This window comes from Osmerus eperlanus, chromosome 1 (assembly GCF_963692335.1).
Source record: "Osmerus eperlanus chromosome 1, fOsmEpe2.1, whole genome shotgun sequence".
Lineage (NCBI taxonomy): Eukaryota > Metazoa > Chordata > Actinopteri > Osmeriformes > Osmeridae > Osmerus > Osmerus eperlanus.
The window spans coordinates 18,351,441-18,369,825 of NC_085018.1; the positions used below are offsets into that span (position 1 = coordinate 18,351,441).

General features: G+C 50.7%; 2 protein-coding genes across 3 annotated transcripts in view; one reads left to right on the top strand and one right to left on the bottom strand.

Moving 5' to 3' along the window:
- LOC134023913 (low-density lipoprotein receptor-related protein 1-like) overlaps positions 1–18,385 on the bottom strand; it is a 35,609-nt gene that overhangs the window by 15,130 nt on the left and 2,094 nt on the right. For both annotated transcript variants that reach the window (XM_062466279.1, XM_062466271.1), the window contains exons 3-29: positions 18,319–18,385; positions 17,194–17,398; positions 16,726–16,890; positions 16,344–16,588; positions 15,936–16,067; positions 14,635–14,862; positions 13,913–14,087; positions 12,246–12,340; positions 11,927–12,076; positions 11,615–11,755; positions 11,363–11,488; positions 11,110–11,241; positions 10,874–11,008; positions 10,221–10,350; positions 9,976–10,102; positions 9,720–9,871; positions 9,377–9,501; positions 8,887–9,261; positions 2,825–3,014; positions 2,463–2,667; positions 2,123–2,315; positions 1,444–1,569; positions 1,195–1,323; positions 939–1,058; positions 698–811; positions 447–602; positions 182–304 (exon numbers count right to left, since the gene is read on the bottom strand). The exon at positions 18,319–18,385 is cut by the window's right edge and continues 131 nt beyond it. In XM_062466279.1, coding sequence (XP_062322263.1) covers positions 182–304; positions 447–602; positions 698–811; positions 939–1,058; positions 1,195–1,323; positions 1,444–1,569; positions 2,123–2,315; positions 2,463–2,667; positions 2,825–3,014; positions 8,887–9,261; positions 9,377–9,501; positions 9,720–9,871; positions 9,976–10,102; positions 10,221–10,350; positions 10,874–11,008; positions 11,110–11,241; positions 11,363–11,488; positions 11,615–11,755; positions 11,927–12,076; positions 12,246–12,340; positions 13,913–14,087; positions 14,635–14,862; positions 15,936–16,067; positions 16,344–16,588; positions 16,726–16,890; positions 17,194–17,398; positions 18,319–18,385 — 4,261 coding nt within the window. The remainder of the gene's footprint in view (positions 1–181; positions 305–446; positions 603–697; positions 812–938; positions 1,059–1,194; positions 1,324–1,443; positions 1,570–2,122; positions 2,316–2,462; positions 2,668–2,824; positions 3,015–8,886; positions 9,262–9,376; positions 9,502–9,719; positions 9,872–9,975; positions 10,103–10,220; positions 10,351–10,873; positions 11,009–11,109; positions 11,242–11,362; positions 11,489–11,614; positions 11,756–11,926; positions 12,077–12,245; positions 12,341–13,912; positions 14,088–14,634; positions 14,863–15,935; positions 16,068–16,343; positions 16,589–16,725; positions 16,891–17,193; positions 17,399–18,318) is intronic.
- Positions 5,942–8,264, top strand: LOC134024007 (galanin receptor type 2). Its single transcript, XM_062466381.1, has one exon. The coding sequence runs from the start codon at positions 6,733–6,735 to the stop codon at positions 7,783–7,785; it is 1,053 nt and encodes a 350-aa protein (XP_062322365.1). The 5' UTR covers positions 5,942–6,732; the 3' UTR covers positions 7,786–8,264.

The following is an 18,385-nucleotide window of genomic DNA, read 5'->3' on the forward strand; positions in this document are numbered from 1 at the left end:
GGGAGAGAGAGAGAACACAGGGAAACGCAGGAGAGGGGGTTTACTGTCAAATGAAACGCTTTATGGAACTCTAATGGGCTTCAAAATATAATACAAGTATGTAGAGTCGACCATAACAAAGCAGAGCAGAGGCGGGTATGAGAGGATGTGAAGCGGACAGCAGTCGAACTTCTGGACTGACCACAGTGAGTCTCATCCGCCCCGTTCTCACAGTCGTTTTCATCGTCACAGGTCCAGCTCAAAGGGATGCATCGACCACTAGGACACGCGAAGAAGGGAGCAGGACACTTGGTGTCACTAGTTCCTGCTAAACACACACACACACACACACACTCTGAGAAAAGCTGATCCAGATCAATTTTCTTTGGGATACTGGAATGAATCCGACACAGGGACGTGACGGTGTTGCGTGGTAACAGTGTGCACGCATGCGCTCGTGTGTTTACCTTTGCCAGGGCAGTTCCTCTCGTCTGAGAAGTCTCCACAGTCGTTCGCGCCATCACACACCCAGGTGGGGGCGTAGCAGAGCGTGGTGTACTTGCACTTCTGGAAGGTCACCCCCTTTACCCCCAGGCGGAAGTAACTGGAACAGTCCGTAGCAGCTGGAGGGACACAGTTCACTTGGTCAACATCCTAGTCTAGTACAGCTCCCAGCGTCCCAGCTGGGTCCTGCGTCTGCAGCGTGGCTGGAACTCACAGCAGTTCATCTCATCACTGGCGTCCTCGCAGTCCACCACCTGGTTACACTTGCTGGAGTTGGAGATGCAGCCTCCATCTCTGCACTGGAACTGTTCCGCCGTGCACAGGGTGGCTTAAACACAAACACACACATGGAACATGAACACACACACACACTAGGAATCCTCCGATACGCCCAGAGAGCAGGACTGACACCCAGTGGCAGCTCAGTCCAGGCCCACAGCGGGCGTTCTACTCACTGTTGCAGAAGAGTTCGTCTGAGTTGTCTCCACAGTCGTCCTGCCCGTTACACCAAGAGCTGTGTGCCACACAGCGGGCGTTCACACACCGCCTGTAGCCTTTCTTACACACACGGTTACCTGACAACCACGATGGAAATATCAGAATCCATTATTCACAATGTTGTAGTGTACTTAGTAAGATGGATGCAGACACACACACACACACACACACACACTAGAGCACATGGGCATGCACACACACACAAACACTAACCGCAGTAGGACTGTTTCTCGTCAGACTTGTCCTTGCAGTGGGCCTTGCCGTCACAAGTCAGGGTGTAGTTGATGCAGTCTCCGTTGCCACACTCAAACTGATCTATACTGCTGCATGTGGTGTTTCCCGCTATGACACACAAAGAAGGACAGTCTAGTCAACTGCTATCAGTAGGAATACTCTACTCCTCTTCCATGAATGTGCTGACTTCTGTATGTCCTCCATTCCCCTCCCCCCCTCCCTCCTCACCAACGCAGGAGTTGTCTTCCAGAAGCTTCCTCTCCCCACGGCAGATGCAGTTGACCCTGCCCTCAGAGGAGAGCAGACACAGGTCCTGACAACCTCCATTGTTCACACGGCAAAGGGAGAACTCGCCTACAGAGAAAGACATTTAGACAAGCACGCACACACACACACACACACACACACACAGCTATCCTTCCACCAGTGTCTAATGCAAAGTGACACAATCTAAATGGGATCCGCTGCTCCTTCCACTTGGACTTCATGCAGTCTGTGTGACAACTGAGAGGGGACGTGGGAGGGAGCTGGGGAGGCATGCAGAAAGAGAACGCTTCTGTCAGTGGGTCAGAGTGAGATGGAGAAACCGGAGACATGATGGAAACAGAAAAGCAGGCATATGGAGCTTAGACGAGGGGATATGAAAGAGAGGTGGAAGTAAGGTTGAGGACTAGTGAGCGGAACTGGCATCGCTGTAGACAGAACACCGTGTGTGAGGGTGTCTGTTTGACTAGGAGGGATATTGGAAAACCCTCAGGTGGTCTGACAGCCCAAGGGTGTGGATCTATAATGGTGTAATACTCTTTCTAGTGTCTATTACTTGTGTCACCACATGTTTGTGCAACTTTATTCGTGAACAATCCTCCGATCACCCCCACACGCCATGAAGGCCTACGACTCCACTCACAGCTGTTGGTGTCGTTGGCCACGGCGACAATGCCCATGGGCTGCTGGGGGATGTCGGCACGCAGCAACTTCATGTCTCCGCCAACGTACTTGTCCGCCCGGAGAACGGCCCTGCGGACCCAGTCCGTCCAGAAGATGTAGTCTCCGTACACAGCCAGGCCAAACGGGTGCACCGGCTCACTCTTCAGCACCACCTGCAGGGGGCAGCATAGACCACTCACACCACGACTTACAATGGAGCGGGGGGGAATATTCACCGTGTCACATTTGGAAGGCTTTCCAAGTCTAGCGTGCGGGCGGGCGTGCGGGAGGGTGGGCGGGCGGGCGTGCGTCTCACTCACATAGCGGCGGCTGCCGTCGTACTCGCAGCGTTCGATTTTGTCCAGCGTGGCATCCGAGAAGTAGATTTTCTCCGAGCGGTGGTCAATGGCGAGGCCGTTGGGGGTCTTGATGTCGCTGCCAATGATGACCAGCACATTGGAACCAGACAGGGTGGCTCGCATGATGCTGGGAAACTGCTCGTTCCAGTTGGTCCAGAACATCAGACTGGACAACAACAAACATCACAATCAGAGAGACAGACAGAGCGCTGGACGCGTCAGTACCACATGATCAGAACAGACCCTCTTCAGTACACGCTTCAGAGGGAGCCTGGTGTGAGTCGTGGGTCTGAGGCTTTAACAAAGCCTGAAGGGACACTCACTCCTGACACTCGTCCAGTACGAAGGCTCGTGGGTGGTCGTCGCCGGACATGGAGACCACGGTCTGGCGGTCCGAGGCCCCCCAGCGACTCTGGTCCACCGTGTGGCGCGTGATGGTGGAGGTGGTGTAGCTCGTCCAGTAGAGAATGTCCCAGCCACGATGGTAGGCCAGACCCTCCACAGAGCCAACGTCTGGGAGAGGAGAGGAGGGTGAGGGAGGGAGGGGACACCAGAGGGATTAGGGTGAGGTGGAGAAGAAGGAAAGGAGGGAAAGAGGGAAGGTGAGGTGGAGAGAGAGGAAAAAGGCTCACGTCAATCCCAGTGCTCTGTTAAAAGGCCATGAGCGTCGTCTCTGGCAGAGAGAGAAAGCTGGCAGGGGAGAGCTGGACGGCATGCCCAGGCTGGGGACATGACAGCCAAGTGGTAATGATCTAGAACATTCTGTGATTTAAGGCTTTTATCCAACAAACAGCTCACTAAAAGGTCAACACAGATGCTAACAGCTAGCATATTACTTTCCACTGCTTTTTTTTATTTTTTAATCAATGGATTAGACATGGAAAGTTCAGGAAATCTTTTTCTGTTCTGCAGCCTTCAAATGTGTAAGAGCCTCAGAATGCACTTGGCAGCCCTGCCCAGCCCACGAGACCATGCTGCAAAGGGAGTGGGGAAAAAGACAGTGGGGAAACAGAGAAACAGATGTATAATGCTCTGTTGAAGCTGACATTCACACACACACAAAATGGCAAATGCACATGCTCCTCTACCTAGCACACATGACTGTCACAAAGCAGATGAACACACACACAACCAAACACACCGTCATACACACTTCATAGGAGAGACAGAGGCCGAGTGAGAGAAAGAGCGAGTGAAAGAGTGAAAGAGAGAGAAACTGGACAGTTAGAGGCCTGCTCTGATCCTGATCTCGGGACTACCGAATATGGAGAGAGATATGTCTCAAAAGTATTCGTAAATGCAATTACCATGATCCACAAATGTTTCACGATTTACAAATGTGTTTTGCGATCCACAAAAACAAAATTCTTACTCGTGATTTGTAAGCTGGCATTTACATAAATGTGCTATGATTTGTACACATAGATGTCCATTCGTAAATATATCGTTTGTAATTTCTTAAAATACTTAACATTTTGTGTGTGCATTTCTCATGGTCTGTCACTTGTAAATCTACAATTCGCGTGTGAAGTGTTGAATCTGCATTTGTGGATCGCCCAATACACGCGTGCAATCCTTCTTCCAATGATGTAATTTTGAGACATTCTTTTCGGTCTTTTGCGATCCACACACAAATAGCTTTTTGATCCACAAACACAAGCCCCCCCCCCCTCCTCCCTTTAGACAGTGACATCCGATAGGGGGCAGTGTAGTTCTCTGCATTGATGGCTGTGTAGTAGGCCTACATTCAGGGAGTTCGCTCCGTTAGGGCGCTATCTAGCTATGGCTGGACAAGAAGGATCGCCTGCTGATGGTGTGTCTTCGACAGTAAGTAAAAATCCCTAGAAATTGCCTTACTTGCTTGACAGTGAGATAGCAAGCCAGCTAGCTAATAAAATGTGTAGTATGGTAATGTTTTTTATGAGCAGTTACAATCACTTCTCTTAGAAAAGTTACACATTTTATTGACACACCATCAGCAGATGATCCTTCTTGTCCAGCCATAGCTAGATAGCGCCCTAACGGAGCGAAATCCCTGAATGTTGGCACAGCCATCACAGCAGAGAACAACACTGCCCCCTATCAGATGTTACTGTCTAAAATGGGGCGGGGGGGGGGGGGGGGGGGGGGGCTTGTGTTTGTGGCTCAAAAAGCTATTTGTGTGTGGATCGCAAAAGACCGAAAAGAATGTCTCAAAATTACGTCATTGGAAGAAGGATTGCACGCGTGTATTGGGCGATCCACAAATGCAGATTCAACACTTCATACGCAAATTGTAGTGACAGATCATGAGAAATGCACACACGAAATGTTAAGTATTTTAAGAAATTACAAAAGATATTTTTACGAATATATATTTACGGACATCTATGTGTACAAATCATAACACATTTATGTAAATGCAAACTTACAAATCACAAGTAAGAATTTTGTTTTTGTGGATCGCAAAACACATTTGTAAATCTTGAAACATTTGTGGATCATGGTACTTGCATTTACGAATACTTTTGAGACATCTCTCTCCATAACCGAACAGCGGGCCAGTCACAAACCCACCCGGGATTCAACACCAGGTGGGACACTTAACACTTCCCCTCGATCTCGCCATTCCAACAGCACAGCCGTGAGTCAACACTTGGCCAGCCGACCGTAAGACAGTCCGAGCACGAGGCTCTTCCTCACTGACCACAGGGCTCGGAGGTGCAACGTTTCAACGGCTCCCCGCGGCTCCCCTGGCAGCTCAGGACACACAACGGAGGAAGTGCCACAGTATCGGTTGTATACCTCCCTCTCTTCTGAGTCAGGATGACATCTTACATCTTAGACCTGTGGAGACTATCAGCACATGTACTCGCTTTTTTCCCATGTCTCTCTCTGCTTATTTGTCCATGCTTAAGAAATACTACTGTATTGTACATCCCACTTATTGCCTGCAAGAGTGGAGTGTTAAACTAAAATGGGAGTTATTAGTGTCCGGAGTTCATCCTGTAAACACACACGCACACACATTTATTACACTTATCTTCTGTAGGTGTGATAAAATGCCAAGAGACATCTATGTGTTTGCTCATAGTCCAACGGTCAATAATTAGAGAACCCAGATTTTTTCTTATTTGTGTTTGAGTTTGACTGTGCAACTGGGCGTCAGAGAGCGTATGTGACCGTGTGGGGGCAGACACACATGCGCGTGTCTATTCAGTGTCAATACCTCCAAACAATAAGCTGATTTCTTTTCTCTCTTCTCAAAAGTACATAGAAACCCCGGGTATGGCGTTGGTTGTCCTGAAATGTCCCTCCCACAACACACAGCACGGCCTCTCTGGGCCTCCTCCCCTGTCATGTGTGGAGCTTTATAGAGCAGTCCAGAGTTCACCTGCTATGTACACTGATTCATCCTCTCCCCCCCCATTCATCCCCTAAGCCATCCACCTGCCTTTCTCTGCATTCATCTCTCCACAGATTCCTTCCCGGGAGCCTTGTCTAGCCGCTCGGAGTACACGCTTGATTGAGCCGTCATGTGGAGAGAGCTGGTCTGATGTGAAGTGACGGGAGATGACACCATTCACAACATTTAGATCTCAGCTCTCGAAAACCAGCCACCGCTGAGAGCCCGACGGCCCTAGCAGGAGACCAGGGAGAAGCGGAGAGCCCGGAGGCTCGAATCAATACCCAGTCTACCTCCACGTAGGGGGGCAGGCATTCCTCCATATCCCCCCTCTCTCTGGGGGGAAAGGGAACAATGGTGGACGTGATTGCCAGGACTAGAAAAGCTTGATTCGCAAATGCGGGGGGGTCCTGCATACGACGTGGCCGAGGAAAATGGCTGTTCAGTCCCGCTTGTGTTGAATATGGATCATTTCTAGGAGGTAAAGATGCACATTTTGTCATGATGTCGCTCCTCCTGGTGTGTCGGATTGTTTTCTCTATGAGTCACGAGTGAAATATTGAGAAAGGAAATGTTACTTGATCGATGCCGTGAAAGGGAACATTACACCGAGCTAACCAACAGGGAACACTCAAAATCCATGTTCCCTTTCCTGTGCCTTTGTGAATCCATCATTCCTACAATCTTGTATTATCAGTAGTTTTACAACAGATGAATATTGACCCAGAGGAGTGCCAATGTTGGGCTATGACAGTTCTCATTAGTCAACATAACTGGAGTACTGCAGAGTTGTGAGCGTAGCAGCCAGGGCCAGGGTCCAGAGCAGGACTACAGGGGCGCTTCTCCATGGCTGGAGAAGGAGGCCTCCTGGGGAACAACAGCAGCCCAGGAGAGGATGGTCACATGGGGAACAGCAGCGGGTCTGTCTTGGGAGTGGAGCAGGTTCTGGTGCCGGTGCTGGATGTCTTGATCTGGGTTCTGGGGGTGGGGGGCCACTCGCTGGTCATGCTCATCCTGTGTGGCAGGTGTAGGCAGAGGCCCGGGCCCAGGGGCCAGTCCTCCCAGGGGACAGTGACGGGGTCAGCTACTGATGTCCTGCTCCTGGCCCTCAGTGCTGCGGACCTCCTCCTCCTCGCCATGCTGCCCTTCCACACTGTGGCCATAGCCACGCAGCACTGGCCCTTTGGCGATGTCATGTGTCGGCTGGTCAGCTTCCTGGGCGCGGCTTGCTCCTCTGCAAGCGCCTTCACCCTCGCCACTCTGGCGGTGACTCGCTACCTGACCGTGGTCCAGCCGGCCAGGGCCTACCGCCTCCTCACCGCGCGCAAGGTTACCGTGGCGACCGGCGCCCTGTGGGTGCCCGCCTGCGTCCTGGCCGCGCCCCAGCTGGTGTTCCGCTCGGTGGGCACCCCGCACCTGGCGCGCAGCGGCACGTCCTGCTTCTCCTTCCTGTCGCACCGCGAGCAGACGGCCTACGGCGTGTGCCATTTCCTGATGACCTTCGCCCTGCCCCTGGTGGTCATCAGCATGGCGTACGGCGCGGTCTACCGGTTCCTGTGGCGCCGCCGTCAGGACGGCAGGGCTCCTCAGGTGGAGAGGTACCAGAGGAAGGTGACCCGGACGTCGGTCATGCTGGTGCTGGCCTTCACCCTCTGCTGGCTGCCCTCCTACGGCCTCATGTTCTTCCTGCTGGGAGGGGGGAACCCCGGGGCCACAGGCACCTCCCCTCGCTACGGCCCCCTCAGCGTGTGGGCACGCCTCATGGCCACCTCCTCCACGGTGGTCAATCCCATCCTCTACGTGCTCATGTCCCACAAGTTCAGGCAGGACCTGCTGAGGCTGCTGGCAGGGAGGGGGGGCGTGGGGGGGGCTCAGGCGGAGGCTCAGGACACTGCCTGAATCCTGCAGGGCTGCAGGGCGAGTGGTGTCGGACAGAGAGGAGGGTGAGGACAGACTGAATGACTATTCTCCAAGATCCCTCCTGGCTGAGTTGGATATTTGACCTGATAGACTCAAACGGACGTTCACTGTGAAAGACTAACGGACGTTACACTGACATTTGCTACGATACAATGCAAGTGATTCTCAGCTCGAGTCAGGCCACTGACACGCACTCCTGGGAATGGCAGACAAACATTCCATCCCATCTAATCATTAAGAGTAGGGTCATTCTCTGGCAGCATTTCCGTGTTCTGTTCTTGTCAGAAACAGTGTGGAGGTCTGTGGTGTATTGGACTCTGCTACCTACTTTCTTTGCACAGTTCGTTATGTACAGATTTATGTAATCCTTCTTTCCTTGTTATGCAGTTTTCATAAAGAATGTATTTGACCACAAAACCATGTTTTGCCCACCGTTTTTCTCTCGTGTTGGCATCCGTTAGAAGCATTAAACAAGATTTGAAGTGCAGCTTTTCCCCAGCCGTCTTTCTTCCCTGGGAGAAACTCACTGAAGGAGCCCCAGTAGAACCAGGAGCATTCCATCTACATCCAACCCTAACCCACATCTACCTCTAACCCTAACCCAAGACAAGACTCCTGTTCCACATGCTGTACTGTAGGTATTTCTGTACAACCTGCCATGTAAGCCACGTACAGTATGAGGGGACATCAGCAGCTTCTAAAGGCATAAGAGCAGGGCTGGGATAGAGGACAACACAATCAGCAATATTGCACTAATTGTAACCTACTTGTCTCAAGGCTAGTATAGTTATAAGGTCAGTATGGGATATTATGTGTATTATAGGGTTAGTATACTGTATTGTTTATTATTTTGTATATTTAGGAGGTTTATTATATTATATGTTAGCTTATCATAGGTGTAACCTATGTTCTGAGTACATATATGTCATGTTATGCCAGGTTGCTTTGCGTTGTCTTGTCCTAAGAATTTCAGTGCCCAGTCTGACCCTGTGTTGTTCTGTGCATCTGACAATAAAAGACTTGAACAGGGAGCGGTAAAGGTAAGAGCAGATGGCCTGGGTTATTGCAGGAAGTGCTTACTCTCCACTACTGTCTTGCGGTCGGAGCCGTCATCGTTGATGGACTGGATGTTTCCAAAGTGGATGTCGCTGAAGAAGATGCGGTTGGCCCCCTTCCCTCCTCCTCCTCGGTAGTCGAAGGTGAGGGCGATCACGTTCTTCATGTGCTCCGGGTCCTCAAACGGTTTGATGGGAGCGTTGAGGTTGTTCTCGTCCGACAGGTGCACGCTCTTTAGTATGGTCCGCTCCGAGTACAGCAGGTAGCCGTCGTAGTCACGGCAACCCCGCCCGTCCTCCGCCAGCATGCCGTGAGCGCAGGCACAGGTGCGCTGGCCGTTACCGCGGTAAAGGCAGAGTTGTTGACAGCCACCGTTGTTGTCCTTGCACACATTAGTGCCTACGGAAAGATGAATATAACGCAGGGTTTAAAAACAGGATTTGGGTATCTGTAGGACTGTAGTCTGTATTATATCTCCCTCCCTGTAACCTTTCTAATGAGGGTTATCAAGCACCTTGCTGGCGGGCTCTGTTGAAGACTTTGATGTCTTTGAGCTGTACTCCGATGCCCGTACGCAGTGACACAGAGTCTGTGGCATTGTCCTTGCTGCCTCGCTTGATGGAGCCGTTGGCATGGGTCCTGAGGGATGGAGAGAGGGAGGAGGCAGAGAGAAAGAGAGACAGAGAGAGAGACAGAGAGAGAGAGAGAGAGACAGAGAGAAAGAGAGAAAGAGAGAGATAAATAAGTACAGATTGTTATATAAGGGACACCATTTCATCAGAAGAAACCAAAAGAGAAGAAGAAAGATGAAATGCACGTCCGATCAAGGTAGAAGTTATGGAGGGCGTGTTCCTAACCTGTCGCTCCAGTAGATGTAGTTTTCGAACACCGAGACAGAGAACATGTCCATGTTGTTGTTGGCTAGCACCACCTCCCTGTTCTCTCCTGTCTCCAGATTGATGCGCTCAATCTTGTCATTGCGAGCGTCACACCAGTACAGCAGACCCTCCTGCGCACACACACACAAATCACACCAATGTCACACGTGGGCACACAAACATTATCATGATCAGCCTCCACACACACTCAAAATGACACAGAAGGAGTCTATACCTGATAGTCAATGGAGATGCCGTTTGGCCAGTTGATGCTGACGTTGACCAGTATGGCCCTCTGGGAACCATCCAGACGAGACCTCTCAATACGAGGGTCCTGACCCCACTCTGTCCAGAACAGATACCTGCACACACACACACACACGTCAAGAAGTCCCCAGCTGCTAGGCCTACTACACATGATCATGAAGACGTGATCTTCCTCTCCACCCCACTCCCTGCCCTCCACCCTGCCCTCCTCACCCTTTCTCTGGGTGGACGGTGATGGCGCGGGGCTTGTCCAGGCCCTGGGAGATCACCACGTAGCGGAAGGAGCCGTTCAGTCTGGCCACCTCGATCACATCGAAGCCCTGGTCCGTCCAGTAGATGTTCCCTGTGGTGAAGGAAGCAGTTAAACTGTACTGTCAAAATACAGCAATGACTATCACAGTAATAAAGACCTCAATGTGTAATTGTGGTTGTAAGACTGAACAAAGGCAGAAATTTGACCAAATACAAAAAAGCTGAACTTGTTCTGGGTGTATCTGACACTGCACCAAGCATGACTGGCTACTGCAGTGTGGTGAAGATGGTTCTCCAACTGGAATGTTGGATGGCCAGGATAGCTGACTGGGATTCTGCAGGGTTCTTTATTCCTCCTACAGCTAGTCAGTTTACACCCCAGTCCTGTGATCTACACCCTCTCTCTCTCTCTCTGAATGTAAGCAGAATGACTCATTTCAATCTCTAAAGCTGTAAAGTAGGTCAGATGGGCTGTGTGTTTTGAGGGAGAGTACGTGTGAGAGAGTGATCTCTCATCTGCCTCGGTTTAAGATTTGGTCTTTTACATAAATGTGAATTAACATGGTTATACCAGAGTGTGTGTGTGCGTGTGTGCATGTTTATGTGCCACACACCTGCTATCCAGTCCACAGCGATGCCCTCCACCCTGCCTATCCCATTAGTGACCACGTCCTCCCTCCAGGTCTGGTCTCTCTTGGCCCTGCTGATGGTGCTCAGGCCCATGTCCACCCAGTAGATGGTGTCATTGTCTGGGAGGGGAAGAGGAACCCATCACACCAGGATCTCAACATGCCAAAATACACCACTTATATGCATCTCTAATGTTTATGACAGTTCTTCCATTGTGTACCTGCATGGAAGTCTATGCCCACTGCCAGCGAGGTGCCCGACACAGGCACTAAGGCGTCCGACTTATCGGCAGGGTCCAGGGGAATGCCACGGATGCCCTCGTGGACAGAGTACAGGAGGAAGGAGCCCACACCTGCCAACCAAAACCCTTCTGCTGAGTCGACATTTAAAGCACGTACGCCAACAATAGATCAAAACGAGTGTGCGCGGGCGCACAACGCGTGTGTGCGCGCGCGCGTGCGCGTGCGTGTTACCCTCGCAGGACTGCTGCCCCCTCCGGAGGCTGTACCCTGCGGTGCACATGCAGGCCCGGGTGGTGGGGGAGGTGGGGAGGCACAGCTGGGAACAGTCCCCGTTGTTGGTACTGCACAGGTTGGAGCCTGCAAACAGCACGCACCCAAAACGCCACAGAGGTACACAGACGCAAACGAGTTCAAGAACACTTGCAAACAAATGTGCACCATAGACGGTTGTGGTCGTTTCTCCTTCGACGCACACGCACACACCTGTCTGCACGGTCTCGTTGTAGATCTTCATGTGCATCATGGGAGAGGTGCTGTTCCTGAGGACCTTCCAGTTGCCTCCATCTTTCTTGTCACATGTCCCTATCTGGTCAGTGCCCTGGTCCGCCCACCACAGCTTGTCACCTATGACAACGCGCAGCACAGCCAATCACGGCGTCGCCATCTCCAAGAGGGACCAATCAATACCCCTTAATCTGCCCACATACCTGACCAAAGTGATTGCAATCACTGCATAGCAAAACTCGGCATGGATTTTTCAAAGTGAAAAACCGACGTGCTAGAAAAACGACGTACCCATTATGGCCAGAGCGGTGGCCTTGGTCAGCTTGCCCTTCACCCCCTCCATGACCTCCAGCCCAGAGCCGTCCAGTTTACAGCGGCTGATGGTGCTGTTCCCTGAGCTGATCCAGTACAGCTGTTCCGTGTCAAAGTCAATGGACAGGCCTGGGAGAAATAACATGGATGTAAGGGTATCTTTCAGCCACCGGGTGGGGCTGTCCTCTATGGAGACGAACGCGGTGATTCTAGGTTAACGCGTTCAACAGAGAAACAAAGATCGAGGTCCAGCCGTTCAGAATCATTTCTAGACGGTGGATCAATCAGGGACACTCACCAACAGGGCCTTTCTGATTGGTGAAGAGGACACTGCGGTTGCTGCCATCTGTGTTGGCAATGCTAATGTTGTCACCATCTGTCCAGTAGAGCTTTCTGGAAGACAGACAGACAGACAGAGACATAGGTTAGTTAAAGGTCCAAACAAACACACACACACACACACACACACAGTTGTGTGTCAGTGTGATTGCTTTAGCATGTGTCCCTGTTTAGATCAAGGGGGTATTTACTCCCACCCCCACTTCCTCTTAAAACAGCCACATCCACCGCACCCTCCAACTGCCTTATCCAACTCCTGAAGGAAGTTGTTGGGAACTATTTTAACCTCCTACTCTCCCGTCTTCCATTCTCCTTGCCCCCCCCCCCCCTCTCATTCTCTTGTCGGTGTGTTTATGTATGTGTGCGTGTGTCCGCGAGTGTGTGTGTGTGTTTACGAAAGACAAAGCCGTCCCAGCACACGGAGCCAGCATCTGTTTCTCATTTCCCCCATGCCAACAAGGCTGAAATCGGAAACATTCCTCCACTTTAGTAAGTCTTTCGAAAAACAAAGAGTAACGTTACTGCGAGACAGAAAAGAAGAGTCTTTCACCAAAATCCACACAGATACCCAATACTACAGCCACCAAAAAAAACGAGATATCTCAAATGTTTTTTTCCCTTTTTACTGAGCAGAGAAAGGGCTTGCTGAGCTTCATTCTTCAAAGAGAGAAAAGGAAGAGAGTGAGAGAGAGGGGGGGGGGAGTGTGTGGCCGAGAGACAATCAGAGAAGAAGCTGAGGCAGAGAGAGGGTGCAGCAGAACGGGGGGGGGGGGGAGTGTGATTGAGGGAAATGAAGACTGAGAGTGGGCCAGTGTGTGGCACTGTGTAAATAATGTATAAGTTCTATCTGGCCCTGAGGAACAGCAGCCATCTGTTGACAAAGAGAGACAGAGAGGGAGGGCAGCAAGAGAGAGAGCAACAGGGAGGAAATAGGGAGAGCAAGATAGAAAGAGATGGAGGATGGAAGGAGAGAGAGAGAGAACGAGAGAGAGAACGAGAGAGCGAGAGAGAGAGGGGAGAGAACGAGAGAGAGAGAGAGAGAGCGAGAGAGAGAGGGGAGAGAAAGAGAGAGAGAGAGAGCGAGAGAGAGAGGGGAGAGAAAGAGAGAGAGAGAGAGAGAGAGAGAGAGAGAGAGAGAGAGCGAGAGAAAGAGAGAGAGAGAGAGAGAGGGGAGAGAAAGAGAGAGAATTCATCTCATCCTGAATGAGAGAGCAGTTAGAGGTCAGCCACCATCTAAACCAGTCTGCCTGTGATGGCAAGCAATGGGATATATTTTCCAGCCAGCCTGTGCTTATGTATGTGTGTGTATGTGTGTGTGTGTGTGTGTATGTGTGTGTATGTGTGTGTATGTGTGTGTATGTGTGTGTGTGTGTGTGTATGTGTGTGTATGTGTGTGTATGTGTGTGTATGTGTGTGTATGTGTGTGTATGTGTGTGTGGTGTGTTAGAGTAGAAAGCAGCAGGATATCTGACAGCCATTTCTGAAGCTTTGTGCCCTGCATGTCAGCTTTACCAGTGGCTGTATGAGTGTGTGCGTGTGTGTGTGTGCGTGTGCGAGTGTGTGTGTGTGCGTGTGCGTGTGTGAGTGTGTGTGTGTGCGTGTGCGTGTGTGTGCGTGTGTACCCACCCCAATATTGGGTGTAGCACCAGACAGTGGGGTTTATCCAGGCCCTGTATAACAGCATTCTTGAACGATCCATCCAGTCTGGCTACGTTAATCTGTTTCTTGTTGGCATCATAGCTGGTCCAGAACAGGTTCCTGGACACCCAGTCCACCGCCAGGCCGTGAGCGTTAGGCAGGTCTACAGAGGGACATGAACACACATTCAGTACCTGAACACACCACATCGCCAATGTAAACAACTGTGCAAGTTGGTAACACCTCATACTCTATCGTTCAACGGATTCAATCACTGTACCAGCCTCTCTGCAAATTACAAACCATGGGTGGAAGGGCTGTCTCATGCACTGCTTCCAAACTGTGGAGCTCACCACCTGTTTCCATCAGAAATGCCTCGTCGCTTGGCTATTTTAAGAATTTGCTTAAAACGTACCTTCGTACCCTGTGTCTACTCTTAACGTTATTGTATATTATGTTTTATGACTAATTCCTACTGTACTGTAACACTTTGAATGCAATAAAGGAGCATTACAGATAACATTTATTATTATTATCACTATTATTAGCAGTGCAGTTCTCATGATGGATCCCAAGTACTGTCCCCAGGTGTCCATTACTGTCTCCAGGAGTCCAGTACTGTCCCCAGGAGTCCAGTACTGTCTCCAGGTGTCCAGTACTGTCCCCAGATACAGGACTCACTGAGCATCGTGCCAGGTGATCCTTCTCACCTGCAGACACCACCGTCTCCACCCCCGTCCCGTTGATGAAGGCTCTCTTGATGGTCTGAGTTCGGACGTCTGACCAGTAGATGCGGTGCTCCTGGGAGTCGTAGTCCACGGCAGTCACGTTGTCGATGTCCGGCACGGTGAAGGAGATTATGTAGTTGTAGTAGGGGTTGTCTATGTCCACGCCACGGATCTCGATCTGACGGGCGTACAGCAGGAACTGACGAGACTCTGCAGAGAGGAGCGAAGATGAGACATATTGCTTTTTTGTAGGACTGTGTGTGTGTGTGTGTGTGTGTGTGTCGTGAAACACTGGCCGGTTAACACAATGACATTACTCCTCGTATGATGGTGTTTGGCGTACTCCCAGACACATGACTGTGTTTCAAATCAGTTCAGACAGCATTGAAGCACTGTCTTTATTAGCCAGAACAGTACCATTAGTGTGTGCATGTGTGTGTCTATGCGTGTGTGTCTATAATGAGAACACTCAGGCTGGCTTAGACAGGCTCGACTGGGTCGCTAGTGTGGAGGCTGATGCCTGGATTTGACAGAGGTTCCCCATTCTATTACCCCATAGAAAATAGAAAAGGCTTTCCTGAATACTAAATATTCTCTCTCTCTCACACACACACACAATGTCACATTTTGTTACAGTTCATCTCGACACTGTCACTAAATGAGATGTTTACATTTACATTTAGTCATTTAGCAGACGCTCTTATCCAGAGCGACTTACAGTAAGTACAGGGACATTCCCCCGAGGCAAGTAGGGTGAAGTGCCTTGCCCAAGGACACAACGTCAGTTGGCATGACCGGGAATCGAACTGGCAACCTTCGGATTACTAGCCCGATTCCCTCACCGCTCAGCCACCTGACTCCCTTAATCCTGCTAATGTGAATGTAGCCATGTGTTAGTGTGTTTGAGTGTGTTCATGAGCGTGTGTGTGTGTTTATGTGCGTGTGTGTATATGCATTTGTGTGTGTGTGTGTGTGTCTGTGTTCAGCCAGGACCCCCTACTGTGAGGATAAGCCACTGTACGTAGGCACTGGAACTAAAACCTGTCTCTGAATCACACTGTCTCTCTTTCTCTCTCTCTTTCTCTCTCTCTTTCTCTCTCTCTTTCTCTCTCTCTTTCTCTCTCTCTTTCTCTCTTTCTCTCACACACACACCTGCAGGAATAGGAATCCCACTGAGACGCATGTAACTAGAGCTCAGTTGAGACAAGCCTGGTCCGGCTCACGGAAGGCAGGTGGCAGGTGTGACTGTAGGTGTGTGTGTGTGTGTGTGTGTTATTTCTCACCATAGCAGGTGTGTTTGTCTGTGCCCAGCTTCATGAGGTGAGGGCAGGAACAGGAAAAGGTCTGGTTGTAGTTGATCAGACACAGGTGAGAACACGGCCCTGTTCCATTGTTAGCAGCACACGGGTTTGGAGCTGAGGACAAAGGGAGAGCGAGAGGTGTAAAAGGGAGAGAGAGAGAGAGAGAGACAGACAGAGAAAGGAGAAGGAAGGAGGACAAGGGGTATTCAAATACATTGGAGAATGGAGGACCTTCAGTAAAAGCTTACAATAGCCCCTGCTGGGGGAGTCGAATGTGTCTGTGGTGAGCTTGCTCAGGGCCAGAACATGGGATCAGCAGAGCTTTCAGAGAGCTTCCATCTCTCTCCCCACACACATGGTTCAGTCCAGAGGAGTGTGTGTGTGTCTTACCCTGGGGCTGTCTAGAAGGGTGGTACACCTGCAGGTCAAAAGGCTGTGTGTTGGTTCTCTGGACCACTGTCACATTGTTGCCGGTCCACTTGTTGGCCTTGGCCAGTGTGTTGGTCCTCCAGTCTGTCCAGTACACCTCGCCCCCGTACATGGTGACAGCGAAGGGGTGCGACAGGTATTCATGTCCCCTCAGCACCTCTATCAGGCCGGAACCATCATATTTTGCAGAGTAAATAGCATCAGACCTGGAGGACAACAAAGTGGAAATATACTGAAACTGTGGTTTTTGTTGTTGTTGCCGTATATTGTGTGTGCACATATACTGTATATACATACAAACATGTTTGTGTGTGTGTGTGTGTGCGTGCGTGCCCTGTCTGACCTAGCATCGATCCAGAGGATGCGTAACTCCAGGTAGTCCACAGTGAGTCCATTAGGCCAGCCTCCGTTCCCCGTCTCCTTGTGGATGGTCCTCCTGCCCTCGCCACTCATAGAAGCTGCCTCAATCCTAGGCATGCTGGCATCCCAGTCTGTCCAGAACAGAATACTATACACAGAGAGAGAGAGAGAGAGAGAGAGACAGAGACAGAGAGAGACAGAGAGAGAGAGAGAGAGAGAGAGAGAGAGAGAGAGAGAGAGAGAGAGAGAGAGAGAGAGAGAGATGGGGAGAGAGAGAGAGATGGGGAGAGAGAGATGGGGAGAGAGAGAGATGGGGAGAGAGAGAGATGGGGAGAGAGAGATGGGGAGGGGGTTATTGATCAATGAACAGAGAGGGAGAGCGCACCCCCACCCTTCCAGTAGCCAGTGGTGGAGTTACCATCCTGGGAGAAGCAGGAGGTAGAGGTCTTACCCATAGCGGGGGTCCAGAGCGATGGCGCGGGGGTGCTCCACCTCCCCAGCCAGCAGGGTGGTCCGCATGGTGCCGTCCAGCTTGGCCACCTCGATCTGGTCCAGGTTGCTCTCCACCCAGTAGATGTTCCCTGCGATCCAGTCCACCGCCAGGCCCTCGGGGGTTGCCAGCCCGTACTGGATCACCACGTCGAAACTGGTCAGAGCTGGAACCAAAGGGGAGAGGAACCGGTTTCTACACGGGTCTTTATGTCTGCCTTCCGCACCCCCTCTCCTATCTGTCATTGTGTTTGTGTCTGCTCAGGCGTCAGGCAAACGGCTCCATGCGCCAATGTGACGGCAGCTTATCTAACGATTCCCAATAACAGGACTTGAGCGACCCCAGCATGGGTGTACTGTAGGTAAACACAGGAGATGAAGGGCCTTGGCAAGACAAGACAAGGAGAAATGCGTGCTCCTCCTTCTCATCTCTGGAACTGGCCTATTCATTTATCCATTCTAGGTCCATAATCAGAGAGAAGTGTCTAATCATATGAGACTACTCATTATCCTAACTGGAGCAAGGAGCATGGAAACACACACACACACACACGTCTCTCTCAACACACACATATCAGATTTCCATGCATGTAATTAGCAGGCCTGGTCTGCTCTCTATATGTTTTGATTGATTGGTTTTGCCTGTTTGAAGGTAGCTGTTTAGTTTTGATTGATTGGTGTTCCCTGTTTGAAAGTGGCAGTGTGGTTGTGATTGATTACTTTTGTTTTTCGGCAGAAGCCAGACCATCTGCTTTGTTGTTTACTAGCCTCCCCAAAACAGCAGGTAGGCCTACAGCACTATATAAGCACTATTCCCAGAATTCTTCACTGAAGACCTTTGGGAGATGAGTCATATTAGTTTGGCTCAGGCACAAAGAAATGTGCTGTTTTTCAGATGAACCATGTTATGGTGGTCTACGCTTGAAATGCTATAGACAGCTGGAAAACAGAGCTCCAAAAAAGTTCTTAGCCAAGAATCTGCTTCCATATTCATTGTTCGATATTCAGTGTTCCTTTCACCTCATTCAAGGAACCCTTCGCGGGTCAGACATCAGCTCGAGCTCCTAGTTGAGTCACGGCCGCTCACCTCCATTCTCCGACAGCTTGCCGCGGTAGATCTTGTCCTCCACCACATCTGTCCAATAGAGGGCGTT

Bases quoted from the DNA above. Each gene is read 5' to 3' on its own strand.
- LOC134024007 (XM_062466381.1), top strand. From the start codon at position 6,733: ATGGCTGGAGAAGGAGGCCTCCTGGGGAACAACAGCAGCCCAGGAGAG.